The sequence below is a fragment of the Parus major genome, chromosome 2 (genome assembly GCF_001522545.3).
Source record: "Parus major isolate Abel chromosome 2, Parus_major1.1, whole genome shotgun sequence".
In the NCBI taxonomy this organism is placed as follows: domain Eukaryota; kingdom Metazoa; phylum Chordata; class Aves; order Passeriformes; family Paridae; genus Parus; species Parus major.
This window is the reverse complement of record NC_031769.1, coordinates 91055317-91077869: the sequence shown is the minus strand read 5'-3', so window position 1 is coordinate 91077869 and position 22553 is coordinate 91055317. Positions and strand designations below refer to the sequence as shown.

General features: G+C 37.7%; 1 protein-coding gene and 1 long non-coding RNA gene across 2 annotated transcripts; one reads left to right on the top strand and one right to left on the bottom strand.

Annotated features, from left to right (window-relative positions):
- Positions 1–225: 225 nt before the first annotated feature.
- Positions 226–20856, top strand: STX17 (syntaxin 17). Its single transcript, XM_015617022.3, has 7 exons — positions 226–432; positions 4459–4524; positions 10615–10834; positions 15984–16102; positions 16186–16236; positions 17826–17912; positions 18599–20856. The coding sequence occupies exons 1-7, from the start codon at positions 310–312 to the stop codon at positions 18836–18838; spliced, it is 906 nt and encodes a 301-aa protein (XP_015472508.1). The 5' UTR covers positions 226–309; the 3' UTR covers positions 18839–20856.
- Positions 8067–15984, bottom strand: LOC117243927. Its single transcript, XR_004496033.1, has 2 exons — positions 15452–15984; positions 8067–14522 (listed from the first exon to the last, which is right to left on the bottom strand). It is a non-coding gene; the product is annotated as an uncharacterized LOC117243927 (long non-coding RNA).
- Positions 20857–22553: the final 1697 nt, after the last annotated feature.

Here is a 22553-nt window from a genome sequence, read left to right as displayed (position 1 = left end):
CCTCTGCCTTAATTACTTAGCTGTTTTTCATCTTCTAATTAGTGTTAAGCTTTATGAAAAATGATCCCCAAAGCCTTCAAATAAGTAGAGATAATACATTTAAATGCAAACGTCCAGATATTAAGTATTAATGCTGTTTAATTGTGGGTTTGGGGGATATGTGATCATTAGTGAGACTGATTTATCTTATTTTGATTTCTATAAAAGTGATTGAAGTTTACCTTTCTTGTTTAACTTTTTGGGTTTTTAGGGGTTTTTACCTTCGTGAAGGTATATTGGACAACTGTTGACTTGAAAGCTGCTTTTAGGATGTCTGAAGATGAGGAAAAAGTTAAACTCCGCCGAATCGAACCTGCAATTCAGAAATTCATTAAAGTGGCAATTCCAACAGATTTGGAAAGGTTAAGAAAGCACCAAATAAATATTGAGAAGGTTAGTGTTCACTTTTTACTAATGCAGTTCTTTTTGCAGTGTAGAAGCAGTCACACTGAAAGATTATGTAGAATTTTCAATGAGAAGTTGATGACAAAATGCTTTGATTCAAATTTGGCTGAAGATGAAAGTTCTGTATTTATAATTGTGTGCACAAAGGCCTTTACATTTGTAGTAAACACCAATGTTAATGGTAGTTTGGCTGAAATACTTGTATGATAATTGCAATATAATGTAAAATTGCATTTTACATCTTTTATTTGCATTTTAGCCATAATGAATGTGTTACAGTACTTTTGTGAGCTGTCATGATGATTTTCTCTTCAATAGTTTTTGTAAAATTAACTTTCAGCCATGTAAACCAAACATCCCTAGAGGTAAAAGGATAATTTTATAGAATCTGATCCTGTTTATTTTACAGGCTACTTTTAAGCAAAAATCACTAATTATGTCCAATTGCTTAGAGCAGCAGCATTATTTACTTATGATGAAGCCAATATCTCTAACCTCATTTCATGAATATTGATTTAAACCTTAGGTTCCAGAGATAGTCCAAACAATTAATCTCCTAAATCACTGTTTGAAGAAACGATAAAATCAATATATAATGAAATTTGACCTTGAATACACCTTTTCAAGGAAGTGGCTACCATAAATTCATCATCATTGCTTCTCAACTATATATGAGAGTCAAACTTTCTGTATGAAAGTTTTGGAAGACTTAAAAGCTATAGCCTTGAGAAATAAGTTCTCTGTACTTTTTCTTTCTTTCCATGCTTTCCCCATGAAAATTGTTTTCTAAAGCACATTCCATGGATTGGATGGTGTTTCATTCCAAGAGGGAGTAAAATGCATGGGTATCCAAAAGAGGTATAGCTGTCTATAGATCTCTATTAGATAACAGCGATTTACTTGGTAGTACAGGAAGGTGGAGATTTTGTTTGGCTCACTGTCCTAAGCTTTGTTGGTGATATGCAGCAATCCTTTAAAAAAAGAAAAAGTGCTGTAAGACACTTTTTCTCTCTTGCTTTCAGTTTTAATTTCATTTCTTGTGACTGTGCCAAAGGATGTTGTGTGAAACACTTTTTACCTTTGGCTGGGGAGCCATTGTTATGGTGGGAAGGGATGTTAAGGTGACATAAAACAAGAAATGAGGGTATCTGAGTCTTCCTGCAGTCTTATCCAAGTGTGGACATTTGTGTAAGACATTTATTGAAGAGCTTTTAGCAGGTGATATTATGGCAAACTTTTTGAGTTCTCTGCATGTCCACTGGATACTTTCAAGGAGAGACAGAAGAGATCGAAAGCAGAAGCATGAAAGTTTCTTTCTAAAGAGGGGTCTCAAGAGAGTGGACACAGAGCAAAAGAGATTGAGTGTCTTAGAGTAACCTGATGTTTTATATTTCTGTTGTGGAATACAAACTATTTGGCTACAGCACAATTATGATTAAATATCACAGAAATATGGAACTATAGAGTGATTTGGGTTGGAAAAGAAGCTTTAAAGATCGTCTAGTCCAACCCCCCTACCATGGGGTGGGAGCACATTTCATTACATCAGGTTGCTCAAAGCCCCATCCAAACTAGACGCCCAGGACTGGGGCATCCACAACTTCTCTGGGCAACCTGTTCTAGTTCCTCACCACCCCCACTAAAAAAAATAAAATTCTTATATCCATTCTCTTCTTACCCTCTAAATGTTTAAAAGCATTGTCCCTTATGCTGTTGCCACAGGCCTTAGTAAAAAGTCTCTGTCTTTCTCCTAAGCCTACATTTTTTATGGAAAGGCTGCAATAGGATATCTCAAGAACCTTCTCTTCTCCAAGCTGAACAATCCCAACTTTCTCAGCCTTTCTTCACAGGAGAGCTGTTCCAGCCCTTGGACCATTTTTGTGGCCCTCCTCTGGACCTGACATAACAGGCTAGGATTCCATAGATGTTTTTACTTCATGGACCTCCCTTAGTTTTACACATATTTGTTCAGGATAAAATCATTGAATGTTAAGGGGTTGGAATGGACCTTTGAGATCATCTAGTGCCAACCCCTCTGCCAAGGGCAGGAACACCTTCCACTAGGTTCAAGGCCCTACTCAAACTGGCTTTGAACACTGCCAGCGATGGGGCATCCAACACTTCCCCAGGCAACCTGTTCTAGTATCTCACCACCCTCACAGTAAAAAATTCCTTCCTAATCTCTAACCTAAATTTCCCCCTTTGCAATTTGTACCCATTTCTCCTTGTCCTGTCACTACAGCTCCTCATAAAGATTCATTCTCTGGCTTCCTGGTAGACCCCTTCAGATACTGGAAGGTTGCAATGAAGTCTCCATGCAACCTTCTCTTCTCCAGGCTGAACAGCCCCAATTTCCACAATAAATTATGTCAATACCATCTCTTCTCAAGCTTTACTATCCTTGAGCCCCCAGGGTGACATTGTCCAGGAGTATGGCCTACTTTGTGTTGCATGGCAAAGAGAAATCAACAAGGAGGAATTCTCTGACCACATGAATGTAGGTGTATTAAGTCATTGCATTCTTTGGGCTCATCATGAGCATATTCTGAATTTAGAAGCAAAGTAATAGAACAATATATTAAGCAGATGAATGTGCTGAACATCTCTAATAGAAATTATGAAGAGCAGTAAAGGTTTCCTGAGGAATTTTTCTTCACTGGATAACAGGATTTTTTATTATTATTTGGACAATGCATTACAGTCGGCTGAAATCAAATAGGTGATTTTTCCCTAAACCCCATTTGTTAAAACCTCAGAAATTCTTGTTTCAGTACTCTTTCAGGGTTTACTAAATTGGAATGTCTACTGCAGATACAGGACTTTTCATCCATTTTATTTTAAAGAACACTGGCAGTAATTTTAATGGCATTGCAATTTATTCAGAGGTTGTTATTGTTCAGTGTCCTAGAAGAATTATGTTAATCTGAGTTTGTTGAACACTAAACCTTTTATCTTCTATAGCACTACAAAGTCCTAACATGAAATAACTTTTTGCTCTGAAAATAAGTAGTAACCTTAGATTTCTTCTTGTATTTTAGGAAGCTGAGTAACTTGTGATCCTTATTGCTGTGGCGCCTAAAATTATGAAAATAGTTATGGAAAGATAGAGGCTGTAGATAAAGTTTTTTATTGGTAACAAAACTTATAGGAAATTGAGGAATTAAACTTTAAATAAAAATACATTACAAGTCATGGTAAATATTTTGCCCTGTTATCTAAGCAATTAAACAAATATTCTAATATTGTGTAATATTGTAAATACATTTTTTGATAGTTTCTGCACACATTCCAGGAATCACAGCTTCTACTTTTATTATTTTACTACTCTTTTTCATGCTAAAGTCTCTATATTGTTGTCAACTGTCTGTAGCAGGGACTGATTTATTTTAATGATGAAAAGGTTGATATGTGATAATACGCTGTTCTTTTGCCAAACTTTCTGCTAGTGTAATAGTTAGTCTGGTCTCTGTCCTGTTGGAAGTACTGTGTGGATAGTTTCCCACTGAAGTTAGTGGAGCCTCATGGAGGTGCCAGATCTGCCCTGATGGTTCTTGTAGCTGTTTGTAACTATATAGACATGTTCAGTGTAAATGTAGACAGCAGCATTGTGTAATGAATGCCATTTTCCATGTCAATAGTATCAGATACCTCATTGTCCTATGCAACCAGTACTGCTTATCCACTATTCTCCTCCTTTGTCCTTCTTCTACCATTTGTTCTACTGCCCACCAAGTGATTTATGCCACAGCAGTGTCAGGATGCAATATCACTTGGGTGTTAAAAACTGATGCTGAAACCCTGGTTGTCTGTAATGCAATAAAATACATTGTACAAAGTTTTTCACAAAATACATTGTTATTTACCTCTCTAATTCTGCAGTGGAATTGTTTGACTCAACTTCTTTGCTTTCAGTTTTGGAAAATTAAGGTGATAATTTACCAATACTGTTTTTTTTTCCTGCATAGCCGTTTGGTAAATATAGCAATTCTAAGGAGTCTTTTTCCTTTCTTTTAGTATCAGAGATGCAGGCTCTGGGACAGACTGCACGAAGAGCACATCAATGCAGGACGAACAGTTCAGGTAAGGATGTAAAAATGGCTGTGCTGATGATGGGACTGAATTACAGGCATAGTTCTGGTTACCTCAGGGATGGATCTTCAGAGAGGCATACATTTGACAGGTGGATTTGACAAGCAAGCACACAGTTTTGCCTTCGTTGAAGTTAGGGATTTCCTAATTGTGTCCTATGAGGCAAATACAGTCAGGCAAAATACAAATACAGGCAAACACAAAATACAGAAATTTTTCCATATTCTTGAAGAAGCAAAAGTTTGGAGGCTGTGATCTTTTGCAAAGTATCCTCTTACATTTTTAAATTAAAAGGCAGCTCTTTCAATAAGGGATACTGCTAATTTTAAAGCATGATTTCAGATGTAGAGAACATCTGGACTACTACTTTGGTGTGCACATCTGTTGTTAGGTACATGATATCATCAGGGGAGGAAATACTAGCACATTTGTCAGCACGGGCATCATCTGTGACTTCATCCATAGTCATCCATAACTCAGCACACAGGGAATCATACACTGTTTCTAAAAATACCTATGTCTTGATGAAAACGATGCAGAAACTCAGCCAAACATCAGCTAAGTAGCACACAGGCAAAGTAGATTGTCAGTACAGAAGAACACAAAGACCACATCTGAAGCACAAAGTTTGCTGAGGCAGATACAGCATCTGGTGGCTGTAACAGCTGCACTGCTGGTATTCTAGGGACAGACATGTGCTGGCCAGGAGAGGCATCTTGTGTTGGCTACATAGATATTGTTCAGAGGAGGGACTTGTCTTTGCTGCTGTGAGTGACCTACACTGCACGTGGACAAGCAGAACTTGCCAGCACAGGTGGCACAGTCCTAAACCATTGCTCACAGTTCTAATACTGTGAATTCCCATGTTTGTTTCAGTGTCTTATTGACTCTTGTGGGAAATTAGACCAGACTAAAAATGAAAAAAACCAAACAAGACAAAACCAACTCACCTCAGAAAGAAGAACATAATCCTGATTAAACAAAATAATTAGATGGTAGGCAGAACTGGAATTATGTGTCTTTTTTGAGGAATGGAAGGTGCTAGTGAACTTTTTGTTTAGTGTAGATGACATGAAGTGACACATGAAATCCAGTTGATATTCTTGCACATTGGAGGTTTGAGTGTGTATTTTGATTTTTCACCAAGTACTTTTGAAATTTTAATACAAGTTTATTCTTCATATACAAGGAGGTTTTCAAAGGTGGGAGTTCTGTTAAAACAATGGCATTTTAACAGGTGTGGTGTAGTAAGCATGTTTGCTTATGTCTGTTCTCTAATCTGTTTTCACATGTGAGTTGTGGAGAGGCTTCTCTTGTAACTTTAAATTGCCAGTAAAATTTCTTTAGTGAGACAAAAATCTATCAATAATTAGAGAAAAAATAGTTATGTTGAAGATGTTATTTTTAGATATTTTAAGTGCTTTAATAGGAAAACTGCTTATTTGTCTGTAGAAGCATTTATATTTGAATTGAATCTAAGGCTTGCTGTTTTCACTTTCAGTCAAAGTAAATTTTCTTAGGTTTTATTTAATGCTTATTGCTTCTAGCTCTGGATATAGATCTAGATGCATTAAGGTGGTTCACATTCTGATACCCAGAGAGCAGAGTAAGTATCTGGGTCCATGCAAGAAGAGCAGACTGGCTCTTTGTTTTAATTAAATAGTTAGGAGTCTGGAGTACTTGATAATAAATTATATGACATGTAGAATGTGTTTGCTGTAAGCTGTTTAAATGTTTACCGATGGACTTGTGATCTGTTTGTTTGCAAAGAAATCAGATTAATTATTGTGATACCAAATGTTCTCTGCAGCACACACTTTGCTCTCAAAATTAGATGTTGTAAAAATACATTAGGAATCCCTAAGTCAATATTGACCCAAGGCATCCGCCACAGGTTTTAGACAAATATATGCACAGCCATTCTACATTTAATCCATGTGCACATAATTAGCCATTTTTCTGAATTTTCAGTTTACCCAGAATAATTACTTCTGTTGTAATTTTGATGATGGTCAAAATTATAATAGAAGTATAGATAAGAGTAAATCTGTTGCTCTGCTTTCAAGTGATTGGGTGTCACATAAAAAAACTTCCATAAGGGAAGGTGAAGAAAACAGATAAATCTTTGCACGGGGCATGAAGAGACCCTTTCAAAAATACTGAGAAAATGGCTCTTGTATATCATGTATTTGTTTTTCTGAACATGCTCTTGTATATTTTAATTTTTAGGGACAGTCGGTGGACTTCTTAAAATGTTAGGGCCTGAATGAATTTGCAGTTTTCTAGGCCTTGTCCACATGCCAACTGTAGTCACACAATTAGTTAATTATTGCAAGGTTTAAGCTAATTTCAATGAAATACCAGTATTTTGTTGTAACATCTAAGGACTTCCCTTCTGATCATTTTGGTGGTGAGAGGAAGGGAAATGCTGCAGTTACTAGAGAGGAAATAAGATATTAAACAAAAAAAAAGGAAAAATGCAGTAGATGAACAGTCTGACTTTAGTCTGTATTCAGCCCACAAAAAGAGACTCTGTTCTGCAAAACATATTTAGGCTTACATAATCTCTCCACTGTGTTACTCTGGCCTGGAAAGTTGCTTGAAAAATGTTAATCCATATTTTCTTTTTCACTTTTATGGTTTCTATTTTAGCTGAAAATGGTTTACAAGTTAAGGGTTTCTGATCAGCTCTTTTTTGCATAAATCTTCAAAGTTCAGTTATATGGCTCAGGTCTTCTGTAGCATTTCTAAAATGATCCTCAGATTAGGTCCCTCTCTGGCATACGGTGTAGATGTGCTATGAGGGCATGAGGATTGGTGTAGAAAACTTTATTTCTGCAGGAGATTCTTTGTGGTATCAGTGAAGGATCATGTAAATCAGCTCATTATTGCAGCCTGTGGCCATCTGCACAGTAAAGGTATCCTTAAACTCAGAGTTCCTTTGACCTAGGCCAAAAATTTTGTAAGACTTGAGGGACGCAGAGTAGAAGTGAACTGATTGTGTGGTAGTGATCCAAAAAAGCCAGATAACTTAGTGGGAGATATATAATCAGGAGAGCAGTCACTTCAGTCAGCAGTAGTAGGATCCAAAGTAGAATAATCCATCCATTTTGGGCACCACACTTCTGAGGAAGGCATGAAGTGAATAGGAGGGACCAGTGAATGCAGTCAGAAATTGAGAAAACAGTTGTAACAATTAACTCTTGTAAAGATCAACAGATTTGTTACTTTGCCTAAAGAGCACCTGACAACATCATGCTATCTGTCTGCAAAGATGGAGAGGATGGTTGCAAAGAGGACAGGGCTTGTCTTTCCCTGTCTTGAACAAGGAGGATTAGAAATACCTGGTTTAAACTGAGGCCAAAGAGATTTCTGTAAGACATAAGGAAATGCTATACAATTCTGAATTCTGGCAGTGAGGTATGAAGGAGGTTGTAGCTCTTCATGAAGAAGTCCTTTTAAGACCAGACTAGATAAACAACTGATAGAAATAATATAGGGACAGCAAATCCTGAATTGAAGGGATAACTTCCCAAGGTTTTCACCAGTTTTATTTTCCTACAGTTTTTGTGAGAAGGCCACTTGAAACAAAAATTGTAGTTTGATTTTGGAAGTTTGATTTTGGACCAAAACTGCAATTATTATAAAGAAAAATTCTGTGTGTTTTGGACTGAACTTGCAGAGTTAGAAACTCAGGAGTTCCCACAAATGAAAAGAGAATTTTGAAATACCTTCCTCGCTAAGCTTGGTTTTAAAAGTGCAAACAGTTGGGATGAGAGTGATACACTTTTATGCTCTACCTAGAAATTAAACTCTGTGCCATTGTAATTATAATGATAAGTAGTCACAGTCATTTGCATATCCATAACATTTATGATGTCACATTCTGGTGAGCTCCTGGGATGTGTCTCCTCACAGCAGGGCTGAACTTGCTTGCTAGGCTGAATCCATTCACTGTTTGTTTAATTCATAGTAAGTGGAACAAGACTCCTCTATTCAAATCCATAAAGGAAGAGCTACTAAAATTAAATTTTACTAAATAAGAAAATATCATTATCTGATTTCTCTGTCTTCTTGCTCAGAAATATTTCTCTTTGACCAGCAAGGTAATAATGAACAGTGAAAGTGAGGATCAGTGAGTAGTTTCATACCTCTTGAAACTTCTAATCAGGATCTGTGTAAATTCCCATCAGCCAGTTGTGTTTTGTTGGTCACTGCACAAACTTGTAATGGTACAGATCCTAAGCAGAACTACATTTTAACTCAATTTCAATGGCAAAATTCTCTTTTTTCTTCAAAAAGAAGCTACTGTGGAACCATTTTTATCTCACCCCAAACTCACAGTTGTCACTGTTCTACAGGTTTTTGTTTGCCATGTCTGGGTTGTTGTTGTTGTTTTGTTGTTTTTTTTTTTTTTGTCTTCATTGTGGCCAAAGACAGGATAATAATAATTTCTTTTTTTCATGAAATAAAACAGCATGATCAATCTCAGTCATTACATATAGTTCTAAGAAATTAGATGGTTGAGTGTTGTGTTTAGATAGTCCCACTTTGTTTCTTAGATAAAATTCCAAGACTATAAAGCAAGAGTTTTGGCACATGGTACACCATGACAGTGGTGACATTCTCCTTTTTTCAGTACTTAGGGGCAGACCTTGGAGGGAAGATACCAGGAGTATGAGGTAGACTGAGATGAGCAATGTTTGATGAAAGTTACTGCCTACCATGTTTCTAACTCAGCTCAGTGTCTTCCAGTATTGTTTTTTTCTTTTTGTATCTCCCTTTTTTTAATTGTCAATCAGTGGTTTTACCTGAGGTTAGTCTTGAATAATGCAGCCTAATTTGGCTAATGGTACTCTTAATTTAAGCATACAATATAATCTAATCTTAGTAATTTGATACATGATTTTAACAAATCAATAGTTCTTTCTTGGAAGCTTGTGCAGTGTTACTTCACCACGTTGTTGAATAATTTCCTTCCTTCTTCTCTAATTATATTTTCTACTATTTTTTTCATAAATATTAAAAACAATTAATTCCACTAGTGTATATAAATCAAATTTTAGTTCCATCTAGTTCTTGCTTTTCCAGATGGCCAGTTTTACATTTCTAAGGCATTACCTCTACCTGGTTTGTATTCTGGAAGAAAACATTTCTGTTTCTAACCACTCATTGGTGTCAACCCATTCTCTTGTTCTGTTGTAAGAAGAATATTCAAAACAATTGGTAAATAATGCGACAAAGAATAGAATTTATTGTATCACTGTAAAGTAATGCAGAGAATATACTTTTATTACAGTTTATTTATTTATTTTTAATAATTAGATAAAAACTCTGTCTTAAAACAATAAGTGGTGTAATTTAAACTGTAAATTTCTTCTTTTCGTTTCTGGTATGAGAAAATTTGTGTGCCTTTTTAATGCCCAGGCAATGAAAAAGCCCTTTATTTTTAATTCAGAAAGAAACATATCTCATGAGAAATGCCTGCACATATACTCTTCTTGGTGGTCATGAGCAGTTTATCTCTTTTCAGAAGTCTTGTAACTATAGAAATATTAATATATTTTATTGAATGTGATATTCCAGTCAAATAAATATATTTATCCTTCATCTGAAGAAAAAAAATCAAAATAAAAAAGTAATCTTTTCTCCTTTGTCCCTGAAGTTGTCTTGGGGTAGTAGGGGATTATGAATTATTATATCCTGAGGTCTGTGATGATCACAGTCACTACTCATTATAAAAAAAAGGAAATTTTGAGAAGTAGTCACTTACCTTACTTGGATATTATTGCAGTTTGTGTATATATTTTGGAAGAGACCTAAATTGACCAGAGAAACATAAATAACTTCAGGAATTACATAGTGAATTAATTAGTTAAATACTTTAATTGAAACCCAAAATTAAACTGTCTTGAAGAAGTGGATAAAGTACAGAACTGACAGCCAGAAAAATGAAAGTATTGGTGGTGATGGATTCAAAAATGTTTCTCCCTTGCTCCTGACAATAGGTGCTTCCCAGGCACTAGAAGTGTCTGATGTGCTCACACAGTAAGCTACAAAATAATTTTAATACTCTTGCAGCAACTCCGTGCCAATATGAGAGAGATGGAGAAACTCTGTTTGCGAGTCCGGCAGGAAGACATCCCAGTTCTGCAGAGAATGATAAATCCCATTAAAGAGGAGGCTTCAGCTGCCACTAAAGACTTCCTGCAGCTGCATTCTGAATCTGCAGAAGAACTTAAAAGGCAACTCAAAGGACAGGAGGATGCCTCTTTAACCAGATCTGCAACTCTAGGACAAGGTAGTAGAATTTAATTTCTGTGTTTATTGTGTCTCTGTCATTATATCCAGTATGTAATTTCTCTGACCAGATATAAATGGAGTAAACAAATGAGATTTCAGTTGAAGAGTGTTGTTAATGAAAAAGTAGATTTTTTTTTCCTACACTACACTTTTGTCTTGACCTGTTGACTGAATTTTGATAAGCAGAAAATGCTTAAATAGCTTAAAAAATTAAATATCTAGGCCTTTTATGACAAAGATCCTGTAGCCTTGAATCTTGAAATTGTGGACTGATCATAGGAAGCAGAATACTTACATTCATGTTTCAAAGTAGCTTGGCTTCTTTTTTCCACCCTGCAAATCACTCGATCATGTGCAAGTAATTATTTTGGCCATTTTCACTGAATTAGTGAAGAAATACCAGATTTTTATATGACAGACAGTGTAATACAGTATTGCTGAAATATATGGAAAAGAGGAGCAAGTCCCTAGGTAAAGAATATCACTTCCTGTAGCATTTTAACTTGGTAACTGACAGAAAGGAGTATAAATCCATTTAAATAAAATATTTTGATAACACACTGTGACATGCTAGAAGTCAGATATGTTTGCTTCCCTTTCCTCCTTTCTGTATAAAATGTTTCAATCTTTGTTCTACCACTCTGTCTTCAAGAGAAGTCTCTATTATGCCCTGGTGCTGGCTAGTGCTCTCTCCTGATGATGTGGGAGAAGGTTGGTTACATCAGGATTAAACCTTTCCACATGTCTGTAATTAGTTTGAGCACTGCAGTAGCAGTATTACTTAAAATGATTTGAGCATTTCATGTGTCTTAAAATCGAAAGAGCATTCTTAGTCAGTAGCCTTGTAGGAGAACAAGCTGTCAGATTTGATTTTATGACTGTTCTTGTTGCTGGATGCAGAACTACAAGAACTCTTTCAAGTGTGATTAACAAGCCAGTGAGCCTCGTGGCGAAGCATGGAGAAAAGGAGATTTGACAACTGGGCTTGCTTTCAAGAATGTCATGTGTTGTGGAGTCAGAAAACCTTGTGAACATGAAGATGTATCAAATATAGTCATAGAACCGTTTGGGTTAGAAGGGACCCTTTGATGATTGTCTAGAACCAAGCTTCCTGCCACAGACAGGGACACTTCCAACAGACCAGGCTGCTCAGTGCCCCATCCAACCCGGCCTTCAACTCTTCAGTGATGGGGGCATCCACAGCTTCTCTGGGCAGCCTGTGCCAGTGCCTCACCACCCCCATTGTCAAAAACTTTGCTTTTCTTACAAGGCCAACAGAATAGGCTGAATTGGCTTCTGACATAAAAAATCTCGACTTCTTCAACACCTTCAACATGTTGCAGTTGGTTGTTCAGTAACTTGTTCTAATATCTTTGTGAATTTCAAAGTCTCTTCTCTTGCAGTCCTCTGGGACCATTTTACTCAAATTCTCAAAAATGTGTTTGAAATTTCAGAGGCTGTTTCTTAAAAATGCTCTAGAGTGAATTTCATGAAACCTTTGCACCCTAAATAGGCCAAGCTCATTTAAATATTTTTAACCTGTTCTCCTTATGTTTCAGCCTCTCTTTCTTTTTTATTTAAATTAATTGCATTAAATGCAGACTTAAAGCTTTTATTTGGCAATGGAGTTCCATGTCCTTCATTGTCCTCTAACTTCAAAAACATTCACAAAAACTCCCTTGCTATCATTTATGCCTCTTAGTAGTTGCAATGTATTTGTGTCATGGTCTTCCTGATATTTGCTTTCCATGCTTACGTTTTTCTTTGTACTTATATTGTGTGTCAAATACTTGACATCCAGGGCACTGAAGAGCTCTTGCTGAAGCCATAAACATCTTCCTCTGCATCAGGACAATTTGATGGCATCTTCAGTGCAGCCTGCTTTTTAGTGTCTGCCAGCAATTCTGTAGTCCTTTACCTTTTAGGAACTTCTTCCACATAATTTCTATTAATCATTTTACCCAATTTGTTGACATTTCTTTTGTGGAGAGCTTCTTGTCTTCAATATTCAGTGATTCCCTTCATATATATTAGCCATTACTTTAAGTCTCTTTGTGAGCTCTTCTCTGTTACAATCAGAACTAAATTTAAGATACCTCTTCTGTTGGTGCAGTTGTTCTCAGTACATTCCAATATTTCATTGGAAAGACTTTGTCCTAGCATACTGCTTCTTTTTTTTACACACATAGGTGGCAAATGGGAACTAGGGTTTAATTTCAAAGAACAGGACTGCTTCTGAAATCTGGAATACCTTTGAAGTATGGGGGACATTGAGTATAACACCACTTCAAAAAGACAAATAAATTGATTAGAAAGATGGGGATGAAAAGAACACAAAAATATTACTGGAATGACAGGCATCTGCAAGTCTGCTCAGGAATGTGGAAATAATTCACCCCATTTAAAGTGAAACAGACAGGCAGACAACTAAATACAATTAAACAGATTTTTTTTTTTCAAGTTTGCCTGCCTGTGCAAGCAGCCCTGTTGAATTGCTAACCCAGACACAGTATATTGCCTATTCTTTTGTGCTTAGAGGCTGCAGTCCTGACAGCAAATCTCGGCTGTTGATCTTAATCAAAGGAGGTTCAATACGTGCCTATTCTTTGTAGCACATGTTGCTTCCCATCTCATAGAGAAGGAAGGAGTTTACAAATTCAAATGTCCCATTTAGAAGGCATGTCAGTGATATGATACAGTCCCTTCTCCCATTCACCATCCTCATCTGAGGGCCAATAGAAGTGGAATTTAATTGCATATTAAACAAATATTAACAAAAGGTGAGACTCCACTCTTAAAATTACTAAAATCTTTTAAGCTACATATTGAATCTTCCAGAGCATTAGATTTTTATCTCGAGTGTAATGAGGTGTAAAGCTCCTCTGTGAAATCTGCAGAGGTGTTTTGTATTCTTGTATTTCTGTGGAGATGCTGTATAAATGAACTAGTGGAGTCACTTCCATTCTCAATTCTATTAAAATTGGTTAGACTTGATAAAAAGTAGTGAATATAAATTTCTTACTCATACTTTCAGCCCAAATGTGACCACCTCGTACCCTTCCTGTTCTTTACCTTAGTTTTTTAAAGCGAAGAATTTTTGTGAGGAATTTTTTCTGATTTTTATTATGAAGTTATTACAAAATGATAACATGTAAACCTACTTACAGTTTTAATTTCTCTGGAATGTGTGTCATGCAAAACTTTGGTATAATTTATATACTTTCAAGGATGTGCTTTTCTACAGTGGATTTTTTTTTTTCCTACAGCATAGATTGTTAGGAACAGACCAGAGCAAGATCTTCGGAGGAGGCAGTTTTGCTTAGTGAGGTTTTTATTTTGCTTTTGAGTTATGAGTACTTTAAGTTTAACCAACTTAGCATGCATGTGGCTGATTAGGGAAGAGTACATCTTTCTGGGCAGAAGAAACTTGATTTTGAAGTACGTTTGTGTAGGAGTGAAATAAAATAAAAACCCCAAAATCTTTGATAAATGTCAGAGTATGAGGCAGAACAATTTCCTCAAAAAATGCACACGTTAGGATATATAATTAATTATATTGAAAAAGGGAAAGGAATAATTTAGAACTGAGTATACAACCTTAATTAATCTGAGGTTATTAATCAAAAATATGTTCTGGAAGAACAGGTGATGATTGTAGAACATGAAGTGCCTTCCATGTCTGGATTCTTAAAGGAAAAGGGGTAGAAATAATTAGAAAGAAAAGCCAGCTGAAATTAAGCCCCCAAATTGCTTAGTGCATTCTTGTTAATCTGCTTAGTTATATAAAATATCAACTTCATTCATGTTGACTTCTACAGAGCTAAGAGTAGGAAGATTGGGTCCTTAATCTATTTTTAGATATTGGGATAAAAAGGTTGAGAAATGGACAAATGTTATGAAAATGTATCATTTTTATTTTATCTTAAATTAATTCCATGAATAAGCATGCACTATTTCTTATTTTTTTATGAATATGATTATGTTTATTTGTTTTCCATTTGTCATATCTGTTGTTGTAACAGTTATATAATATTATTATCGTACCTTGGCACAATCATTGTATCTAAAGATTTTAATACAGTATTTACACTTTAGTATTGTTAGACATATCTAACCAGACTTCCCCATAATAAGCTTTCTCTTGGGACTGCCTTCCCAAGGAAGGAGACACCAGTGTCCAACTGAAGGAGTGATTTCCCTTCAGAAGCTGAAGTTGTTTGAATTGAGGTGATCTTTGCACTGTGTTTACATACACACCTTCTCCAGTCTGCCTTCAGACTCCCAAGCTCTTCCTCAGTCCTTGTATTGACAAGGCAAACTTGTTGTTTTTCTTTATTGCCACTCAATTTGTTGTCCACAATTACAGGCATTGTGACACTGTGACATCTGCAGTGACTCCAGAGTGGGCTCTGACTGGAGGAGGTGTGTGTGTGCCTGTTTATTGTATCTGCACTCCCCAGTGCCACCTCACTGTCTGTCATTCCCCTTTTTAACACCACACTTTGTCCTAATGTCTTCTGCATTCAGTCCAGGTGAATGTAGGGAGGAACACACTTGAGAGTATCTCGTGTACAGCACTGAGCTGCAAATGTCTGCCATCCTTAGTACCACTTACCCAACTGATACAGCGTGGGATGCTGGGTACCACATTACTTGGATTTCACTGCTTTTGCTTTGAAAGCTTTTTCCTCCAGTTTCTTTTAGTTCCCAATAGCTGAAAATCAAACCAGTAGCATGATAATCAATCGTAAGGTGAATAACTATCTGTTCAGTTTTGGGAGCACAGCGTTTTTATTTGTCATCCGTAAATGCAAAGTTTTTGTCCCAAGCTCAGTTTTCTCAGCCTGGTCGATACAAAATGAATTAAATGACCTTGAATTCAGGAGTATAATTTAGTATCATTTCAGGACTGGTTGTGAAAATGTGCTGGTAGAAATGAATCTATTTCTTTGTCAATAACATCCTTTTAAGAAACTGTGTAGTACTGTAAGGCTTCTCCCTATAGGATCATTTTTGGGGCAGTTGCTTGGCTTGAATTAGGTTAAGTATTGGGTTGTCCTTGAGAGACTTCAAGAGTGAGAAAGTCTGCACAATGCCTGCATCCTGGTTCAGTGCATTTATTTACAAACATCATGTTTGTCATTCAGAAACTTTATGTAACACGGAAGCGAAGGATGGCTCCCAAAGTTTGATCCAGATCTACTCCCACCTTCCGGAAATACCTCAGGAAGAAAATGCAGCTGAGTCCTGGGAAAGTTTAGAAGGGGTATGTTGGAACTCCCTCCTTGCCATATTGGTGCTCTTGGTTTTAGCAGCTATCACAGAATAACATTTGTTTTTTATTTGCAGGACTTGATTGAGCTCAGCCAGTTGGTGACTGAGTTTTCTCTTTTAGTCTGTGTAAGTATTAATTCTGCCTTCTGTCCTACAGAGTATCCTACAAAAACAGGCTGAATGGGTAACTCATAGATGGGGACAAAAAAAGCGGAGGATGTGTCTCTCCTGTGATTCAGGCTTGGCCAAGGTGACACTTTGAGGAGGCAGCAGTCTCCTCTTTCAGCACCAGTGCTGGAAGTTGCTCGCAAGTTCTTGTCACTGGAGCAGCTTTGATGTTCCAGCCAGTGCACATGGCCACGAGCTGAACCTTAGCAGAAGCTCTGCAGCGTTGATTGCAGACTTCTACCCAGGTCCTGTTTGTTTTTACAATTTGTAATTGTAATGGTGGTGACAGCTTTTACTGCACATGGTGTAGTACCTGTTTGTCAGGTACCTTTTGTCACTCAATCAGGAGTGGTAGAAAAATCCTCGCCTTTATCATGCCCTTCCTCTGCTCTCACTACACTGCCAAAATGTCGGTTCCCAGTGTTTAGTTCTTCCCATGCCACAGGGAATTTAAATGCACAGTTCTCATCTCCTAGGAGAGTTCTTTAATCTCCTTGCTATTGGGTTAGTAGGGATAAATAACCTAGCTTTTAATTTTTCTGCTGAGTAGTTGCTGCTTCATCTATACAAAAAAACTCAAGTAAGAACCATTAGACCAGAGAGCAACTTCAGCAATGTTCATTCAGTATTCTAAAGGTTAAAGGAAGAGGTCTTGTTCCCAGGACTTCCTGGATTTTGCACTTAACCATAATTAGATGTAATAGCAACCATCTAAGGTGGGTGGACTGCATTGTAGGTGAATACCAGAGCTGGTGCACTCAGCAGTTTCTGAATTAGAAAGAGGCAAAAAGTTCAGAATGCCCTTTAGTTTAAGCTGAACATCAGCCATCTCATTAGTCTGTGACATAAAACAGCCTGCGTACTGCTGAGATTAGAATAAGAACAAACAAACCCACAGACCCCTTTATCTTCTGCTCCAGTGTTCCTGGGGAGAGACTGCAGGGGAACCTGACTGCATTTGGAGAAGGGATAGAATGTTTTTGTAAAATCAAACAGTAAAATACAGAGCAACATCAAGTATATTTTCCATGCTGTTACTATTTCTGTAGTCATTGTTCTATAATGTAATAATTAAACACTTCTTCTTAGATTTCTTGAATCTAGAATATTTCTTCTTAGATCTTAGCTTTGTATATTGGAGTTAGTACTGATCTTATAAATGCCCTTTATGGAATTTTTTTTTTTTTAAATGTGAGACTCAGCAGGAAACAAAACAGGCCAGTTTGGATTATTTTTCCTTTTGGAATGCGAATTCCTCTATCCATAGAAAAGATTTAGAAATCATTTGTTTTGAGTTGTTTTCTCTAACTGCACATTGGACATTGTCTAATATCCACCCCATATTATTACTTAATAGTTTAGATTTTTTTAAAGTAAGTCTGTACTTTCAGCAGAGTTTATCAGATGCTAATCATGGAGCACCACTAAGGCTGCCGGGTGCAGATGAAAGCTGCTGTGGGGCCCTGATTACAGGCATTAAAATGGTGTGTATTGGCTCACTGCTGCTTCCCAGCAGGTTCCCTCACTCATAATTCCTTTGCATCTAGTCCCAGCAGGAGAAGATTGACAGGATTGAAGACCATGTCAACAGTGCTGCTGCGAATGTTGAAGAGGGAACCAAAAACTTGGGGAAGGTAGGATCTGCTCCTGCTGGTGAATCAATGGTGCTCTGCCTGCCAGCCACCCTCTGTATTAACCCCATTGATCTGCCTTCTTTAATGCTGAGGGAACCAGCAATTAAGGAAATAAGGAAGAAATGACCCACAGGTAGCAGGGAAAAGAAAAAAAATCAATCTCTCTTGTAATTTTCTATTGCATCCAGGCTGCTAGAAAATACAATTATTTTATTTGGGGGGGGGGAGGCCTTTTTAAACACTATTCTGATGGTTACTTTGGTTTACCTGCAAAGACAGATGCAGTCAGTGACTGGCTCATAAGAATCACATAAACAAGAGGCAGATGATAACTTGTCATTTCCATCCTGTTCCATGTCAGTTGCTAAATAAACCCCAAAGCTGGAGTCAGGCCTATCACTGAAAAGTCTGAGCATTTTCTCAGTTTCTGATTTGATTTAATGATGGTGACCAGGTAAAATCCAGTGTGCACAGCAGCCAGAACCACGTGAAAGGACCTGGTTCACAACTGCATACACAAGACAGCTGATTTTGAATTAGTTTTAGCATGTCCTGTTGTACTTTTTAAAATACTAATTTGTAAAGTTTATTTATCACTGAGCATTCAAGTCATTGCCAAGAGCAGTGAGGGGAAAATGCACATCGCCACAGGCAAGTATTCTAATTTATTTTTTTTTTCTTTACAGGCTGCAAAATACAAGCTGGCAGCTCTGCCTGTAGCAGGTGCAGTCATTGGTGGAGTGGTGGGGGGTCCTATTGGTCTCCTTGCAGGCTTCAAAGTAGCAGGAATTGCAGCTGCACTTGGTGGTGGGATTTTGGGCTTCACAGGTGGAAAATTGATACAAAGAAAAAAACAAAAAATGATTGAGCAGGTCTCTTCCAGCTGTCCAGAGCTTTCTCACCAAAGTGCCAAAAAATCCAGCTGAAGTACAGATTCACTGTGGCCAGGAACAACAGTGTAGTAGCTGAGCTAGTGACAGACTTGCAGCCTTATGCTTTATATACAAGGCTGAGTTGTGTGAATTTCGGTAACAATTCTGTTCCTTGGGTGAGCTGAAACAGTCGTGTCAGAATTTCTCTGTTCAGACATGGTGACATCAGTCCTTTGAAATTTATATGGATAACTTTTAATTACATAATTCTTAGGTAAGCTATATTCACAGCTGTAATTATGAGTGACAGGTGCTTCATGCCAAATTTGCACAAAGTGTCTTGCAGACAATGCAAAGAGATACTTGGAAAATCCTAGTGTTTTCCCATGAATGCCATGAGAAGCTGGAGCTTTTACTGTAGTGCTCCAAAGAAAAAGAAATAAATGCCATCATTCTTTCATGCTCATAGTATTTTAAATTTACTTTCATTTATCTGGATTCCCAAACTCTTCCTGAGATTCCCCAGGATATGACTGACTATGCCTGTTTAGGCACATGGAAGGAAGCACATGCACAGAGAAGCATGTGCTGTCATAAGAGAAGGTGAGAACGTTGAGTGAGCAAAGTGGAAAAAAGTTATGTATATATCACATCTGCCTCCATCAGCTATATCAGATCAGCACTGGAACCCCTCAAGATTTCGGGACATGCTGTGGAGCCTGTATGCTGTGAGATGGCAGTGCTTTTGCTTGTTTTTTTATAGTGGACAACTGTTATCCTCCTTAAGAAGCCTTTTGCTTCTGGAACTTCCATTGTTAAGTGCAGAAGTGTTAATGTGTTGTTCTTTTCATATAATTGTACAGTTGTCACATAATCTACTGTTCCAAACCTAGTCCTACCTCCACCCTTTCAGGACACTTCCCACACTACTGCTGCTACTGTTTGGGGGAACAGAAATTGAGGTTGGGAAGCTGCTTTTTAAAGTTTTTAAATTGGTCAGTTCATTCTGAGCTCTGCTTAAGTTGTTTTCTCAGGTGCACAGTCAAGTCAGCATTGAGATGAGGCTTCCTAGCAGGGAACATGGTCCAGGAAAGTGTACTATAGAAAGAGCTCCCTTTCAATAACCAGTACTTTGATATCATCACTGGAAATCATTGTCTGCTAATGACAGATGATGGGGTTCTGTGCCTAGAGTCATTGTAAGCAACTGTTAGTTACAGCACAAATAACTTCTTCTAAGCAGTGCTTCCTTATTACTTTTAAAATACTGAAATTGCTATCAGCCAGAGCATTATGTCTATTTTAAGTAGGTCTGAGATTCAGGGAAACAATGTGTGCAAGAATAGTTTTCACAAGTAATTGCAGACATTGTCAAAACTGCATGTGTTGAAGCCTCGGTGCCTGCACTGGTAAAATCAGCTGGAGTGCAAAACATGACCTGAGTAGTTCAGCTCATTTGCTCCTGACAGGCAAAAAGCCCTTTCCTTTCAATGCATCTACTTCAGCTGTAAACACAGTTAATAAGCTTGTAACTTCATAGTAAGGCTGTTCATTCCTTTGATATTTATTTTCTACATTTAAAGGAAAACACTGAGAAAAAAAAGTGTTCTTAATCAGAAACTGGTTGATTTGTATGATTTTCAAATGTGCTGCTTTCCTGCTGTATGCTGTGAAACCTCATGCATTTAAATGACAACAGCCACATCAGCGATGTTGTGGACTCCATCCTCTCCCCCCCAAACTGGAATAATGCCAGGACAATCTAAATTCATAAGACTGAATGACTGCCCCAGCTTATACAAATTCAGCTTGATGTATGAAATGTCTACCACAAAAACTATTCTTCCCCCTTGCGTCTTTATGGAAGCAATTTGAAATCATTGTGTACACACTAGATGTGGGAGACTGTTATTTAAGCTATGATATTTTTTAAAAGGTGGGTTATTTACATATGTGAAGAAACATCAGCATGTGAGTAACCTAACTAGCAATTAAATTGCTAGGCATGTTACTGAGAAGAATTGTAAGATATAAATAATTCTTTCAGACCAAATAAAAGTTTTTGCCTATGAGATTGGTTGGAGCATTTACTGAGAACACCAGAGTTTATTTCCTTTTGGCATCTAAAAGATTTATCCCTCCCAGATTTTATATTATTAAAATAATTGCACTACCAAGATATAAGAATTTTGTAATGAGTTCCGAAACACATACTTCAGCTATCGAAATATTTACATTGACTGAAATGAATACAAGTTCCTAAAATGTCACAAGCATCCAGTAACTCGTACACACACGGCAGCTCAGAAATGGACTTGAGTTCAGTGGAAAAGAGTTTGGAATGGTTTTGTTTCCTAAGGAGATAACACTAATATTTTTGACAACTTCTGGAAAAGCCATGAGAAGTGTTAAAGGGAGTGGGATGCTAAGCACCAAATGGTTAAAGATGCAGATGATCAGAGTGGAAGGGCTCAGTTTGAAACACAACCTGGATTTTGACAAGGACTTGGCTCTCTCGAGGCAAATTCTCTGTATCACCAGGTAAAAGCTCAAGTGTCCCTCAGCAGCAGAATAGGTAAGCCCAGGTCAGCTTTAGCTGTTAAACCTCCTGCCTGCAACAAGAAAAGGCACTCGAGCACTGGTGCAGCTGGGTCAGTGGTCATCAAGTACTCAGGAGAATCAGATCCAGCTCCAATAAATACACACCAAAATTACTTGTGCATATGACTGTCATAAAACTGTTAAATCTCACTGTCAGCCTAATGCTGGGATGCCAAAGCTCTGGGAGCAAGTCCTTGCCCTCAAAACCAAATTTGGATTAAGGAATGACAGAGGAGGTTTATCTCTTTCACTTTCTATCTGAAAGCACCAGCCACTGGACTGCTGGGTGGATGAGAACCATCTCTCTTAAGAAAAAGAAGTTTAGACATCTTCCACCAAACAGCAATTATAAATCCCATTCCTCCAAGAATACTAAGGAAAAATAGGAACCTCAGAGGAGTAAGGTAAGTACTTGGAGGTATGATGTAAGAATTGACTAAAATTTCAGGTGCCAGAACTCCTCCAGAAATTGTGTAACAGAACCTGCAGATAACAAGTGTCAGCCTTAAAACCACACCCTGCTCACATCTTTTGATGCCAGCTGGAAGGCAGTATGACTCAGCTGCCAAAAATGCGTGATTTCTGATGAGATGGGGAACAGGACAGGAGAAGACCTGGCTTTCAAGCATTTAATGTGCACTCCAAAATGCAGATTCACAAAACCAACAAAAAAGTATAGCTGTAAATAAAGCTTTGCAATACTGTTTTAGCTCCCAACTCAGCAGCTGCTTAGTCTGCTGTAGCTTAGTGTAGTACCAGCAACTCTGTCCTCAGAAGCGCTCCCTGGGAATCTGCTGTGCCTGGTGCTGCAGGTCCCAGCTGCACAGGCCAGGTAAGTCCTCTGTCAATAACTGAGCCAGTGGCATCGAGCTGAGAGGCAAAATGGTCCTGAGCAGTGACTGCACAGGGTGGGGCATTTTCCTAAGTAAACCCAAACCTGTTTCACCTGTCCAGGGAACAAACTTGCTTCCAAGGACACTGAACCCTGGGGCCTAAGTGACAGACCTGCAGTCTGTGCAGTAAGTGCACTGTACAAATCCAGTACTGTTTCATCTCCAGCAATGCAGAACTAATCAACAGATATTCTGCCATCTCACAGTCTCTATATATTAACCTCATGAACCCAGCAGCTTGAAGGTTCATTGAGAAAAGCCCATAACAGAAAGCC